The sequence below is a fragment of the Cydia fagiglandana genome, chromosome Z, assembly GCF_963556715.1.
Source record: "Cydia fagiglandana chromosome Z, ilCydFagi1.1, whole genome shotgun sequence".
NCBI lineage: Eukaryota > Metazoa > Arthropoda > Insecta > Lepidoptera > Tortricidae > Cydia > Cydia fagiglandana.
In genome coordinates, this window is record NC_085959.1 from 32,051,661 (window position 1) to 32,065,031 (window position 13,371).

The 13,371-nt window shown below is 38.9% G+C and overlaps 2 protein-coding genes across 2 annotated transcripts in view; both read right to left on the reverse strand.

The window, feature by feature from the left end:
• LOC134679071 (nicastrin) overlaps positions 1–13,371 on the reverse strand; it is a 246,892-nt gene that overhangs the window by 63,063 nt on the left and 170,458 nt on the right. The window lies entirely within an intron of this gene.
• On the reverse strand, positions 4,755–10,585 carry LOC134678446 (mitochondrial chaperone BCS1). The gene is made up of 8 exons (XM_063537019.1): positions 10,145–10,585; positions 9,713–9,852; positions 8,574–8,786; positions 7,559–7,697; positions 6,845–7,039; positions 6,303–6,446; positions 5,096–5,632; positions 4,755–4,894 (listed from the first exon to the last, which is right to left on the reverse strand). Exons 1-7 carry the CDS (start codon positions 10,465–10,467, stop codon positions 5,512–5,514), a joined length of 1,275 nt encoding a protein of 424 aa, XP_063393089.1. The 5' UTR covers positions 10,468–10,585; the 3' UTR covers positions 4,755–4,894; positions 5,096–5,511.

Sequence of the window (13,371 nt, forward strand, 5' to 3'; positions counted from 1 at the left end):
ATTTGTTTTAATAACGTCACCAAATCGTAAATCACTAGGTATCTATTTCTGATAGATGCCTAAAATAAACCCACAATTAGCATCTGTCTCAATGCTGATCAAGCAGTTACAGGTATTGAATCTAGAAGAGAGGTCACCATTAGTCTTGTTTTGATTTTTTATCTTCATACTGTTTTCACCACCGTGTGTGATTCTTTGTACAGTCAACTGTAAAAATATGGGTGCAGCCAACTTATTCAAAAATATGTCACATAGTTCTTAATTCGCTGACATAAGAGCTATGGGACATATTTTTGAGATGATTTGTGCACCCATATTTTTACAGTTGACTGTACAGATGTAGTGCATATTATATTCCATCGTATTTTCTCGGAAACGTTCGTATTTGTCATGCTACTTCAGTGAACCTCAGTACATTTTGTACCGAGACAACTGATGTATACTGGAATCAGTTATGTATCGCTGCCATACATGACCCAAATTTTTTTTATTAAGATATGAGCTTCATCACATTTGATATTTGAGTAATTCTAAGCATTTCTAGCCTGGGAGGCAAAAAGACGCGTGCGTCTAGTCGGGGAGGGTGGGGTACAATGCAAGTGTCCTGACTGACTGACTGATTCATCAACGCAGAGCCGAAACTACAAAAGATATAAAGTTGAAATTTGCACTAGAGTGCAAATAGATAGATAGAGTGAGTGTAATCTAGAGATTACATTTATAAATTGTACAAGAGATAAGAAGCAATTTTGAGAAATTCAACCCCTAAGGGGGTTAAAAAGGATATGAAAGTTTGTATGGGGTTCAAGTTTTATTTTAAGATAGGAATTTGGAACTTAGTAAAAAGATATATTATTAAAATACAAGAAAACTAATTTCAGCGTTTTTGAAAATTCATCCCCTAAGGTGGTGAAAACGGGGTCGAAAGATTGTATGGATATCAAAAAAATTTCGAACGCGGGACTTGAATCTATGTATTTAGGGATATTATTAAAAGACAGGAAAAGTAATTTCAGCGTTTTGTAAAATTCATCCCCTAACAGGGTTAAATAGGTGTTGAAAGTTTGAATCCATTACAAATCCGAGTAGACGCACATTTCTTATTGCCTCTCAGGCTTGAAATGCTTAGAATTACTCAAGGAACATATGTGGTGAAGCTCATAGCTTAATAAAAAATTTTTGGATCAACTTTATAACTGCTTCCGCTATGTAGCAAAAAACGTTCGTACGTTTCCGTGAAAATACGATGGAAAATAATTGTGCAATACATCTGTTAGGGTGATTCACTTTTGTATGGAGAAAAAAAAAGTTTTAATATTTTTCCTGACTTTGCTCACCAATGGAGTCTCCCTAAAAACTATCTATTTCAATTTTCAAAAGAATAGAATAACGTTTAGAGGTTGCACAAGTTGAAAAGGTAGAGTGAGAACCCCATACATTGCGTGAAAATGAACTATCAAATGAAATGAAAAATCGAATAAGAAAACTGAATTTTGCGTCTAAAACACGATAAAAGCACTTTTCCTTTGGAAAAACGAGGAAACACTGAAAAATCTTAATTAGAACATTTATCGAGTGACAAAAATCCAAGTTTACCAGTGTCCGACCGAAGGTTCGGTTTCGGTTCCGGCCAGTTTCGGCCAAAAAATCATGTTTCGGCTGTAGATTCGGTTTCGGCCAAAAAACGGCCGAACCTTTCGGCCGGGCCGAAACTTACGAAATGGTACTTCGGAATAAGACCAAAAGTTGGAGAATAAGTAGGACAACAATATTATATAATACCTACATATTATACTGATTCATGTATAGGTACAGTAATTAATTGGTTTATTATAAAACACAATTCCACTAATGAGGGCGCCACTGAACGGTCGACGCAGTCTTAAGAGGCTGACAATACCTATAACGCGCACACTGTCTAATTGTTTCGGAGGGAATGAGTGATTTTACCTCAATTTACTATTGGTTTGTGTTCCACATGTCCTCTACTTCAGCTTAGCCTTTGGCCTCCCTGCGCCATGCTCGGCCTGCGGTCTCGCTTTTTAACACATTCATTACCACTAAGTGCTACGGGTTACGCTCGTAGCGCGTAGCCACGGTTTCGCCGTATGTAGCGCGTAGTCGCTACGAACAATGTACCCGACAGTCGGGTTCTTGGTGTTGAATGTGTTAATACAATGGACATTGGTTGGAGTCTGTGCTCAACTACTTATCCTGAAGCCTGAAGCACGGCTTTGACATCGCATGAAAGTTCGCCTCACTTCGGACTTCTAGGCCCAGGTGAAGATTGGTACCCAGCCTTGCGATATTGTCAACAAAAAATTTCGCGCTCGCGTTTTTGGTTGGTTTTTTGGTTGACCCTGTATCTACATGTTAACTTGACTGGTGAATGAGTGATAGAGTTAGACCAAGAAAATTCTGCAATGATTTTAATAGCATAATACGCAGTGCAACTAGTGCAAAAAAACTGCTTAAGTAACATCAATTTCAAGGATATTGGGTGTTGACAGCCCCATAATATGTGTATATAATTTTTAAGAAAAAAAAAACCGACTTCTTTGGGGGCCGGTGAAAGATTATTGTAGAATGTTGATAGTACACTATGTAGAAACGGAGGTAAAACCACCCACTTTTCTACTAGCATTTCGCTTCTGTAATGGCTCCTCTACAGGATGGGCCAACGCCGGCCACTCCAAGGGACGCAGCCTTGCGGTAGAATGAGATAGCAATATTACTTGCTCCCTCTAAATGCGTCCCTTGGAGTGGCCGGCGTTGGCCCATCGTGTAGAGGAGCCATAAGGGTCGTAGTTCTAGCCTAACCTAACCCACTTCTCAGATAGCAGTTCGGTTCTGTGAGGATCGCAGTTCGAACCTAATCAAACCCACTTTTCAAGTAGCATTCCGTTTCTGTAAGGCTCGCAGTTTCAACCTAACCTAACCCTTGTTCGGTTCTGTGAGGATCGCAGTTCAAACCTAACCTAACCCACTTAATGGCGCATGCGGTGCGGTGTACGGGGGTTTAAGAGGGAGGGGTTAGTAAGATTGGCATCATCATACTTTAATACCTACATTTTATGGTAGGTAATCATAGTGGTTTATTTAGTTAAGGTATCATAGTGGTTTTCCGGGCCAAGGTCCGGGTCCGAGTCCGGGTCCGAGTCCGAGTCCGAGTCCGAGTCCGGGTCCGAGTCCGGGTCCGAGTCCGGGTCCGAGTCCGGGTCCGAGTCCGGGTCCGAGCCCGGGTCCGAGTCCAGGTCCGAGTCCGGGTCCGAGTTCGGGTCCGAGTCCGGGTCCGAGTCTGGGTCCAAGTCCGGCTCCGAGGTCGGGTCCGTGTCCGTGTCCGGATCCCAGACCGGTTCCGAGTCAGGATCCGACTCCGGGTCCGAGTCCGGGTCCGAATCTGGATCCGTGTCCAGGTCCGGGTCCGGGTATGAGTCCGAGTCCGGGTCCCAGTCCAAGTCAAAATTGAAATTTGTTATCACCAGACGTGTAACATGCGTCGTTGAAGAGTTCTGTTCTGGTCACCATCAGCAGTTCCACTTCATCAAATGCGACAGTTTTTAATGTAAATGCTTGATTTTATGATGAAAATACAGAAAATTCTATACGTATGCCTTTAAGATTTGAGGAGTTCCCTCGATTCCTTATGGATCCCATCATCAGAACTCGAGCTTGACAAAAGTGTGGCTTAAAAACTTAACTTGCTTAACGAACATAACGAAGAGGAAAAATCGCCAAACGTGAACTATGCGTCGTTGAAGACTTCTGTTCTGATCATCATCAGCAGTTCCACTTCATCAAATGCGACAGTTATTAATGAAAATGCTTGATTTTCTGATGTAAATACAAAAATCTCTATACGCATGCCTTTAAGATTTGAGGAGTTCCCTTGATTCCTCATGGATCCCATCATCAGAACTCGAGCTTGACAAAAATGTGGCTTAAAAACTTAACTTGCTTAACAAACATAACGAAGAGGACAAATCGCCAACCGTGAACTATGCGTCGTTGAAGAGTTCCGTTCTGATCATCATCAGCAGTTTCACTTCATCAAATGTCACTTTTTTGGATGTATATGCTTGATTCGTTGATAAAAAACCAAAAATCACTATGTGTATGCCTTTAAGATTTGAGGAGTTCCCTCGATTCCTCATGGATCCCATCATCAGAACTGGGTTTTGACAAAAACGGGACCAATCTGTATGCATATACATTCAATCAAAAAAAGAATTTTCAAAATCGGTCCAGTAATGACGGAGTTATGGAGTAACAAACATAAAAAAAAATAAAAAAAAAATAAAAAAAAACATACAACCGAATTGATAACCTCCTTCTTTGAGATTTGGAAGTCGGTTAAAAAGGGGTTTTATGACATTTTTTCAACGATTTTAACAAGTCTACAAAAGTTTCGGTTTCGGTTTCGGCCGAAACTAGATCCAGAGCCGAACATTCGGTTTCGGTTTCGGCAAAAAAACATGTTTCGGTCGGACACTAGTTTACTACTATTTTTAAAATTTATTTATATGTAGAAGGTTCAGTATCGCACTACTCTCCGCTTTGATGATAGGCGCTTAAACCATTTTCTACCCTCCGATGTAGAGTCGTTGGTTATTTGAAAAATCTTTGTTGATGATGTCCAACCTCTAAATGTTAACCGATTATAAATTTTTTTTATCAGTTAGAACAAGAATTCGAGCAAAGTCAGATGAAAATCGAAAATATATCATTAGTTTCATTCAAATCACACTTCAAAATTGTAAAACATAGCTGCAGTTTATTTTAAGTAAAGGTGTAAATCTACAAACAATCAAAATTCTAAAATCGTTTAAATATAATTTTACACCTAGATAAATAATAGATCACTTTTCGAATGTATGTACAGTCGCCATAAAGGCTGGCGTCCACTAGACTCGCCGAGGCGAATCGAATCGAATCGCAATAATTCGCCTCCTATATTTTCTATGCAACTGCGTCCATTGACGAATAGCCGCGGCGCGCCGATTCGACTCTCCGCGCGTATTGCTCGTCAGGCGAATTTCTGCGGCTACGCGTTTCGACTCCACTCGGCGAGTCTAGTGGACGCCAGCCTTAAAACACACATAGGTAGAAGCTCTATTGACTTTGTAACATCATATAAATACATAGTATTTGAAAATACATGAGAAATGCCACTTCAGGTACCTACTTGCCTCTGGTGCACCTAGTTTGAACAAACTGTTCACGAAGCCGCATCTTTACTTGTTTTTCTATCAAACTTGATCTACAACCCGTTTGATAAACGCTAATAAACTGTGCCTGATAAATGCCGAAATCTCTTTCTAACTCATGAGGTTGAAAAGAGACTACCGACTGCATTACTAATTGCGCAGTGTTTTTCAATTCAACAAGAGCGGCCTAGTTGGAGAATTATGGCAAACCTCCTGTCTGGAATCTGTTGATTCCAATAAGACCAGTGGATTGACAGCGGCCTTGGCGATCTTCTGGAGCTTATAAAGTTGGTAGCTGTATATTTTAGCCAAGGGTCCAAATCGACTGGAAATCTTTGACCACTTCGGCCGGAGGCGAATGCTTATGGAACATAAAGTAGCCTTGTATCTGTGCAGGGCTGACTTTCTTGTTACTTTGCATCACACTGAAAGAATAAAGAATACAATTATTATTAGAATGTTTCGTAAAGGGATGACTGCGGATGACATTAAAAGAAAGTATAGTTCAATTTCTTTTTTTGACTAGATAGTGCCGGACCAATCGAACTCTGCATGACATTTGCAATGAAAAAATGTGGCAATGACTTCATTAATGTCAAATTTCTATGAAAATATGCCGTTTATAATGACACACCTCACTTTGTTCTATAGGCCACGTGCATGGACTATATGGAGCAGCATAGGAGCTGTCGAATTATTGGCGCGAGGCATAAATGTGACGTTTATGCTTCCGATGTAGCCCACAAGATGGCAGAACCTACCATGCACAAGGAAACGTACCGACGAGAACGGTAGATGGTAGCAATTGTTTTGGCAATGTACATGTGCACATATGTTTCCTATTCAGGCCACAAGATGGCAGACCCTCCACCGCCCACGGTCCCTATTCAAATCAGTGCAAACTCTGTGACGGACTCTAGTTCGGGTTGCCACAATATTTTTCTACTATATTTAATTACACAAACTGCTCAACCGAGATATAATTTCAACGTCGGAATTTAAGGTAAAAAGAATGAGATTATATCGAGGTCTACCGCGATTTGTGTATTTAAATATTTTTCTACTATGTTACCGTATCATATGTATATATCTTACTTCTCGGCAAATATCCTCGCATGCTCCGCAGCTCCATCTCCTTTATAAAACCTCAAAAACATGAGTTCAACCTGTTGCTGGTCGCAATAGCCCACGTACTCCTTCATGTCGACCCTGCCGGGCCTAATTAGCGCAGGGTCCAACCTGAAAGGATAATTCATTTTCAATTCCTTGAAGAACCGGCAAGGCAGAACCACATATAGACACAGGTCGAGATGTAGGTACATATTAATTACCTACTAATCTATTATCTTGAAATTACATTAAGTCCTGTAATCCAGTAACTAAAACTTTTTTTTTGCGTTTCTCTAAATATGGACATGAGTACAGATGTAACTATATTTTAAAGTTAAAATTACTGTTCGCTATTAATCGTATAGCTTAAATAGTACTAAAGGTTGTAGGTCATATGACTCATATGTACAATCAAAACCGTTTATAACGACGAAACCTTGAAGTCTTGGTATGACATGAACTTATCTATAATGTTGGGTATAGCGACTATCGGTTATAAAGACCAAAATACTAAAATTATTTAATACCTTTCCAAATAATTAGTGGTCATGAAGACTATCCTAGCCTCCGTGGAAGCAACGCCATCCAGACAGTTGAGCAGCCCGCTGAACGTGACGCGGTTGAGTCCGTCGTACGCCGCCTTCTGCGAGGGCGTGTCCTCGCGCGACACGAAGGCCGCGTCGATGTCTTCCAGTAGGATTATCGACTGTTGTGGGGCTACGCTGCAAATTGTATCATAGATGCAACCAGTTCGTATATACAAACTTAAATTGTGTGGTAGTCTTTTTGGTTTTTTATTTTTTATTTTTTTATTATGCATGGGTTTACTCATGGCCACAGACTAGCCGAGGCGTAGACGTGGCCTACGATGGAGCGAGCTCGCCCAGAAGGTGCCTGTTCACTCTTGATTTGAAGGTTGCCGGGTTATAAGAGCACGGAAATATAGACGCCGGCAAGGAATTCCATTCCTTGGCAGTGCGCATAAGGAAAGTAGAAGCACGTGTTGACGTTAAGATTTAATTTCATCTTGACTGTTAGAAAAGTTGATGTCCATGCAATGATTCGATGTCTCCACTGTGGCGCACATGTAAAAGAGTAGTGCTAATCTAGTTGTGAGTGCGTACTTGCATAGGAAGAAAATCTCAAGTACAATATCAGCATATTATATAAATAAGGGCATAGGGCATCATCACACTTATAATTATTATATTTGTTAATGTTAGATCAAAAAGAAGTCTTACCTAAGTAGATGGTTTAGTCTGTCATCGGTAAGGCCCCTCTCAGATAGATTAAGTACACAGATGTTATACTCCAATTCTCCAGCTAAGGCCATAATGAATGATGACTTTCCACAACCAGGTGGGCCATACAGCAGGTAACCTGAAAATATAGGCCAAGCAATAAGAGGTATAGAGGGAAAAGCTAGGAACACAATTTTTGACTCCGTAACTTTGTTTGGACTAGTTAGGAGGTGAACATATCAAAAGTCCCCGGCCGTAGCCCCGGTGCTGGGGGCTAGAGGGGGGAAAGAAGGTCTCATTTTTCGGTTTTTCACTTATATCTTGGAAACTTTGCGTCTTAGCGACATGACTACTAAGACAAACCAAAAGCTGATAAAATTTGTTACAAGTTTTATTCAGTCAAGTTTTTCGATATCTTGAATAGTTTTTGAGATATCCGCTCTTGAAAATTTATTTAGGGCTTTCAATTTTATCTTGATATCTACATTAGTGAAGCTGCTAGGCTGAGTTTGGTATCATTTTAGTATAAATCGGGGATGCTGAATTCATTTTTGGTATCACATTGACACCATTGCTAAGAAAAAACATATAAACTTTAAACAAATATCTTTTTTTTTTAATTCCTCTACACGCTTAAACCGCTCAACCGATTTAATTGAAATATGGTATACAGATATTACGAGACCTAAGACAGAACATAAGATACTTTTTATCTCAATAATTATCCTTTAAAGTTGTTTCGTCATTTTGTTTTAGGCTGTTTTCAGAAACTTATCTGAGCTTTGTCAACATACAAATTGGTAAGCTGAATTTACAAGCTACAATAATATGCCACTTTTATATAACCCGAGCATAGCTAAGCTCTAACTAAACAGCCTTAGCCTCACACTTATCAGTCTTATCACTAGCAGATTGGTAGTAATTTCAGCTAGGATCATTTAATTTATGCAATAAGGGCCTGTTGCCAATAATATGAACTAACAACTTCTTACCCTAACTAACTGTAACAGTTTACCTCTTCTGTAAGGTATCCCTCTATCTGTATACCACTGTGGATGGTTGATGAAGTCCAGACAATCCTCCAGGATTTTGTCCGTCAAGCCCGCGCGCAAGACTACACTGTGCAAAGGACGCCTGCGGCGCGGGTGCCCGAATGGTCTCCACTCGGCCCCCATGGCCGTGTACATGATGGTCATGCCTTCATGCTGCTTCAGTGCCATTGTACGAGCTGTAAATGACAAAATTAAATTTGTAAGAACAGTTTAATTCCTTTGTTTCATGTTCTTGTTCAACTTAAGGTTTTTGGTAACATTTTCAATAAAATTCGGATACCTACTTAAACAACAACGTTTTCGTAAAAATGTAGGTTCCCATAGTTGGATTTTTTAAGGGTTGTTACAACTTTTTTGTTCAATGTTTGATTTGACCAAATGTGTTTTGTACAAAAACTGTTGAAATTTTAGGACACTCACAAATCACACTTCACTTAACCTAAAGTAAAGGCTTCTATAGAGTGCCTTTAAAAAAAAGTATATAATAATGAATGGTGATTTAGTAAATGAAAAAATATGACAATCATTTTTCAAAGTTGGATAGAATTCTACCTTACTTAAAAGCTCTTTCTTCATTTTAACATAATAAGAACTTTAATTATTAATGATGATTCTTATTAAACATGCATCTCGCATAGTTGACATGGTTAATGGTTAGGTACAATTACATATTGCGGAATTGTAAGGTAAAAAATAACATTGGTACTCTAAACTTAGAGGAATTAAAAATATATTTTAACCTTTTGAACGCCACAGACGGCAATTGACGTCAACGCAAAATCGTGACAACGACGCCAAAGACGGCATTTGACATCAATCGTTTTTTGATGAAAATGTACCTACTGAAAAACACTCCACTTTTACGTTGGCATTATTTATTCACAAAACCAAATTTTACCCCCGTGGCATCACTGGCACGGCAAATAGATGCGCCGTTTAGCGTTCAAAAGGTGAAATTATATCCTAGAAAAATATGCATTCAAAAGTGCATAATATAGTTCTTTTTTTTTTCATTACGGCAAAACAATATTTATTAATAAAAAATAATTAGAAATCATGGACTTAAAGTATGAATGTTATATCAAAGATTGTTATGGTTTACCTTCTTCTAGAATATCATAATATAGCTGCTTATTGCTACCAAAGGATGTCAAGACGACTGTTTCCCATGGAACACCCATATGCAAATCCAGAGTATGTTGTTCCCTGGTGCGGTCTACTTTGATCCAGGCTCCACGATATCTGCAATCAGGCTTAGTGTAATAAACATTGGAGTAATTAAAAGCAATGACAATATCATTATATAACAAGATATTGAGGATAAATTTCTGGCTTGATATTTGTTCATGTTAACTAGTGGCTGTGATCAATTTGAAGTTTAAGGCAAATACTGAATATAGCATATGTTTTCTTTAGTATACGTTTTAGCCACTGGGCTGGCAACTTCTGGTTTAAAGTTACATTCCAAGTTGATAGCTTTCTAGAGACAACAGTTAAGTACCATAAGTGAAAGTTACTTCTGCATATAATTTACCTGAAAAAATGCTGACCTACACTGGGAATAAAGTCGTATTTAGTTTTGATTTGTCCGGTGTCCTTCTGAAGGAAAGAAGTTTCTACACTCAAATGTTGCGTCTGTTTAGCACCTTTCTGAGTTATCCACTGTAGTAACCATTGGTAAGACTTGTCTCTACATGGCACTTCAAGTGTGATCATGCAGTGCCGTCGAAATAATATCATAGAGGTTTGAAATCCTTTCCGTAAAATTGCAGCACTCGCTCCAACGCCGAACAATCCGAAACCCGCCCCGAAATAAGGGTTTTGGGCTAGCGAAGTCACATATTCTACGATCGTCATGTTTTGAAGGAACTGTTCACACCAATTTAATAGTTTTAAATAATATAATTGCAATATTTGCAATAGTTTTTGTGTAGTACGATTTGATTCTTTGATTCTTCTAGGTTACTTCACTAGTGTCACTGATGACATTGACAGATCACTGTCACAGGGGAGCGTTCAAATATACTACTTTATAACTCCTTTCTACCTACGCCAGAATTACTGCAATGTTCTGCCGCCAGAGTGCAGCACTAGTAGTAGTAGTAACTTATATGTATACAGCTGTTAGACCATGAAAAGTCTGCAGCGATTTTGATAGGCCACGCAGTGCAAGTGTTATCTATACGTCATAATTTTATAGGACTTTAACGTTTAAAATAACACTTACACTGCGTGGGCTATAAAAATCTCTGCAGAATTTTCTTGGTGTAACTCTAGTAAGTCCTCATTTTCTTCTCTGATATTAAAATTAGGTATTTAATAGTTATTTGTTTTACAAAGGGGCAAAGTTGTTGCTAATACCTATAAGTACCTATTGATACTCGAGCAAAGAATATAATTGTACTCGAGCAAGCGAAAGATCCAAAATTGAACCACAAGCGTTGCACAAGTGGTTCAAAAATGGAATCTAGAGCGTTGCGTGGGTTTCAAAGCACGAGGGTTAAACAAGATTTGCCCCCGAGTAGGGTTTGCACGACAAATCCGAAATGTATGGGGAGATCCGCGGATCCGGATCCAGATCCGGATAATTTCATACATTTCGGATCCGGATTGCAAACCCTACCCCCGAGTGAAACACAAAATTTAACACCACACCAACCCGAAGTACTTAAATATTAAATATCAAACAAAATCAAACCAAATTAAATCCAAATGAATGCTATTTAAATATTTATCATCCAAAATCATCATTTAAAAGTAAATTCTACCAGCAAACATAAGAAAACAACTCAAAATATGCATTTGATTGCATTGCCTCACATGTGAATAAAATGAAACTTTTCTTTCAGTATCAAGTGTAAAGTAAGCCTTTCCGACCTGGTGTGGTGAAAAATATTTTGATACATTTGTTGTATCAACTACCGCCAGGCGGACGTTTGGTATTTTCGAGTTTTTGATTATTTTATGAGTAACTATTTAAAAATTTGCAGGGTCAGACCAAGAAAAGTCTGCAGCGATTTTGATAGAAGTGAAAAGTGTGTTATTTTATTTATACGTTATAAATGTCATAATTTCATAGAAGTTTGATTCTAACTGTAGTCGGAAAGTTTTATGCCTACGAACAATAGTTCCCCTGTTGATATGAGAACAGCTTATATTAAAAAATGTTTGATGCGTTGCGCGCCGTGCGGGTCACGCGACCCCTATCGTTCCCGAGTCGACGTCATGCCACGGGTTAATTTATTATTACAACATCGCGGCTGTGACTGTACGGTCAACTTCTGAAGTACCTACTTAACTGAACTACCTACCTACTATACTTACTTAATACCTACAGCTCTACCACTTAACTCGGTAGACCGTAGCTGGAGTAGCAAATATGTATCGCATATGAAATGCGTCTTCAGAAATTCTAACATAGATTACCTATTTGAATAGGTAATTAAGCTTTTGTTTTACGGTATAACTAGGTTCAATAGACTACTTACTAACATAATTACGTACGGGTATCTTTGCCATAATTAGTACATTATACGATACAAGTGCGAAAAGTAGGAAATTCGCAACGAGGGGCGATAAATTGAAACACGACCGAAGGGAGCGTTTTAAATCGACACGAGTTGCGAATAACATATTAGCACGTGTATTGTAGAGTCTGTGCGGAAAGAGAAGAGTCGTGGGATTTGAGGGCGCGCCAGTGCTATTTTCTGGTTTTTGCTATGCTGACAACACTGGTCACGTGATTATAGTACGACACTAAAGGTCATGATACTTGAATCCAGTGGCGGATTTGCAGTCTTTGCCGCCCTAGGCCCCAAGCCTTGTAGCCGCCCCTTTCTCAGCATCAGCACCCATCATATTGACTACATTTAGATCAGGCAACGGAAAGATATATTATAGAGGGAAATGCTTGGGACACATTTTTTACTTAGTAACTTTTTTGGAGTCGTTAGGAGGTGAACATATCAAAAGTAGGGGGGTTTGGTTTGAAGGTCACATTTTTCGGATTTTCGCTTATTATATCTCAGAAACTATACGTCCTTGTGACATGATCATAGGAACATAGGTTTTACGAAAAAATAAGCAAATACTTATTCATTTTAAGTGACATTACCAATAACATTGACTTTTTATGTACCTACAAAAACATTCAAAAAATCTAAAATAAACAAGAAAAACCTTTTTTTTGCCTATTTTCTTGAATAACTGCTAAACTATTTATCCTAAAATTATTTAAAAAAATGAGATTCTTACAATGAGCTCTTTGATTTGATATGTAACACGATATAGTTTGAAAAACTTTATTTTAAAATTTTCTTATTTACCCCCCAAAAATGGCCTCCATATTTAAAATTCATTTATTTACGTTACACGTCCATCTTTGGGTCACAAACTTACATATGTGTGCCTTTCAACTTAATTGGTTCAGCAGTTTCGGAGAAAATAGGCTGTGACAGACGGACAGCCAGACGCACGAGTATAAGGGTTCCATTTTTTTCCTTTTGAGGTACGGAACCCTATAAACGGGGAACAAGGCGCGAAGGCGTCAACAATATGCGAAATCGACGACGCCACACTCGCGTTCGCGGGTTCGCGTCGCGATTCGCGCACAAGTGTGGAGGGCCCTCCAGATATCGTAAAAATTGTAATTTGTAGCAAGTTTAACCAACTTTCATTTTGTAAGAACGCATAGTTTCCGAGATATAAGCGAAAAACTGAAAAATGTGACCTTCAAATCTCTCTCTTCCCCCGGCTCAAAGG

What these genes read in the sequence shown, in the direction of transcription:
- LOC134678446 (XM_063537019.1), bottom strand. Translation starts at nt 10,467, where the DNA reads ATGACGATCGTAGAATATGTGACTTCGCTAGCCCAAAACCCTTATTTC. An exon ending in TTATGATATTCTAGAAGAAG is followed by an intron (nt 8,787 to 9,712) that starts GTAAACCATAAC and finishes TGTCATTTACAG; the next exon opens with CTCGTACAATGGCACTGAAG. An exon ending in GCGAGGATATTTGCCGAGAA is followed by an intron (nt 5,633 to 6,302) that starts GTAAGATATATA and finishes TTATTCTTTCAG; the next exon opens with TGTGATGCAAAGTAACAAGA.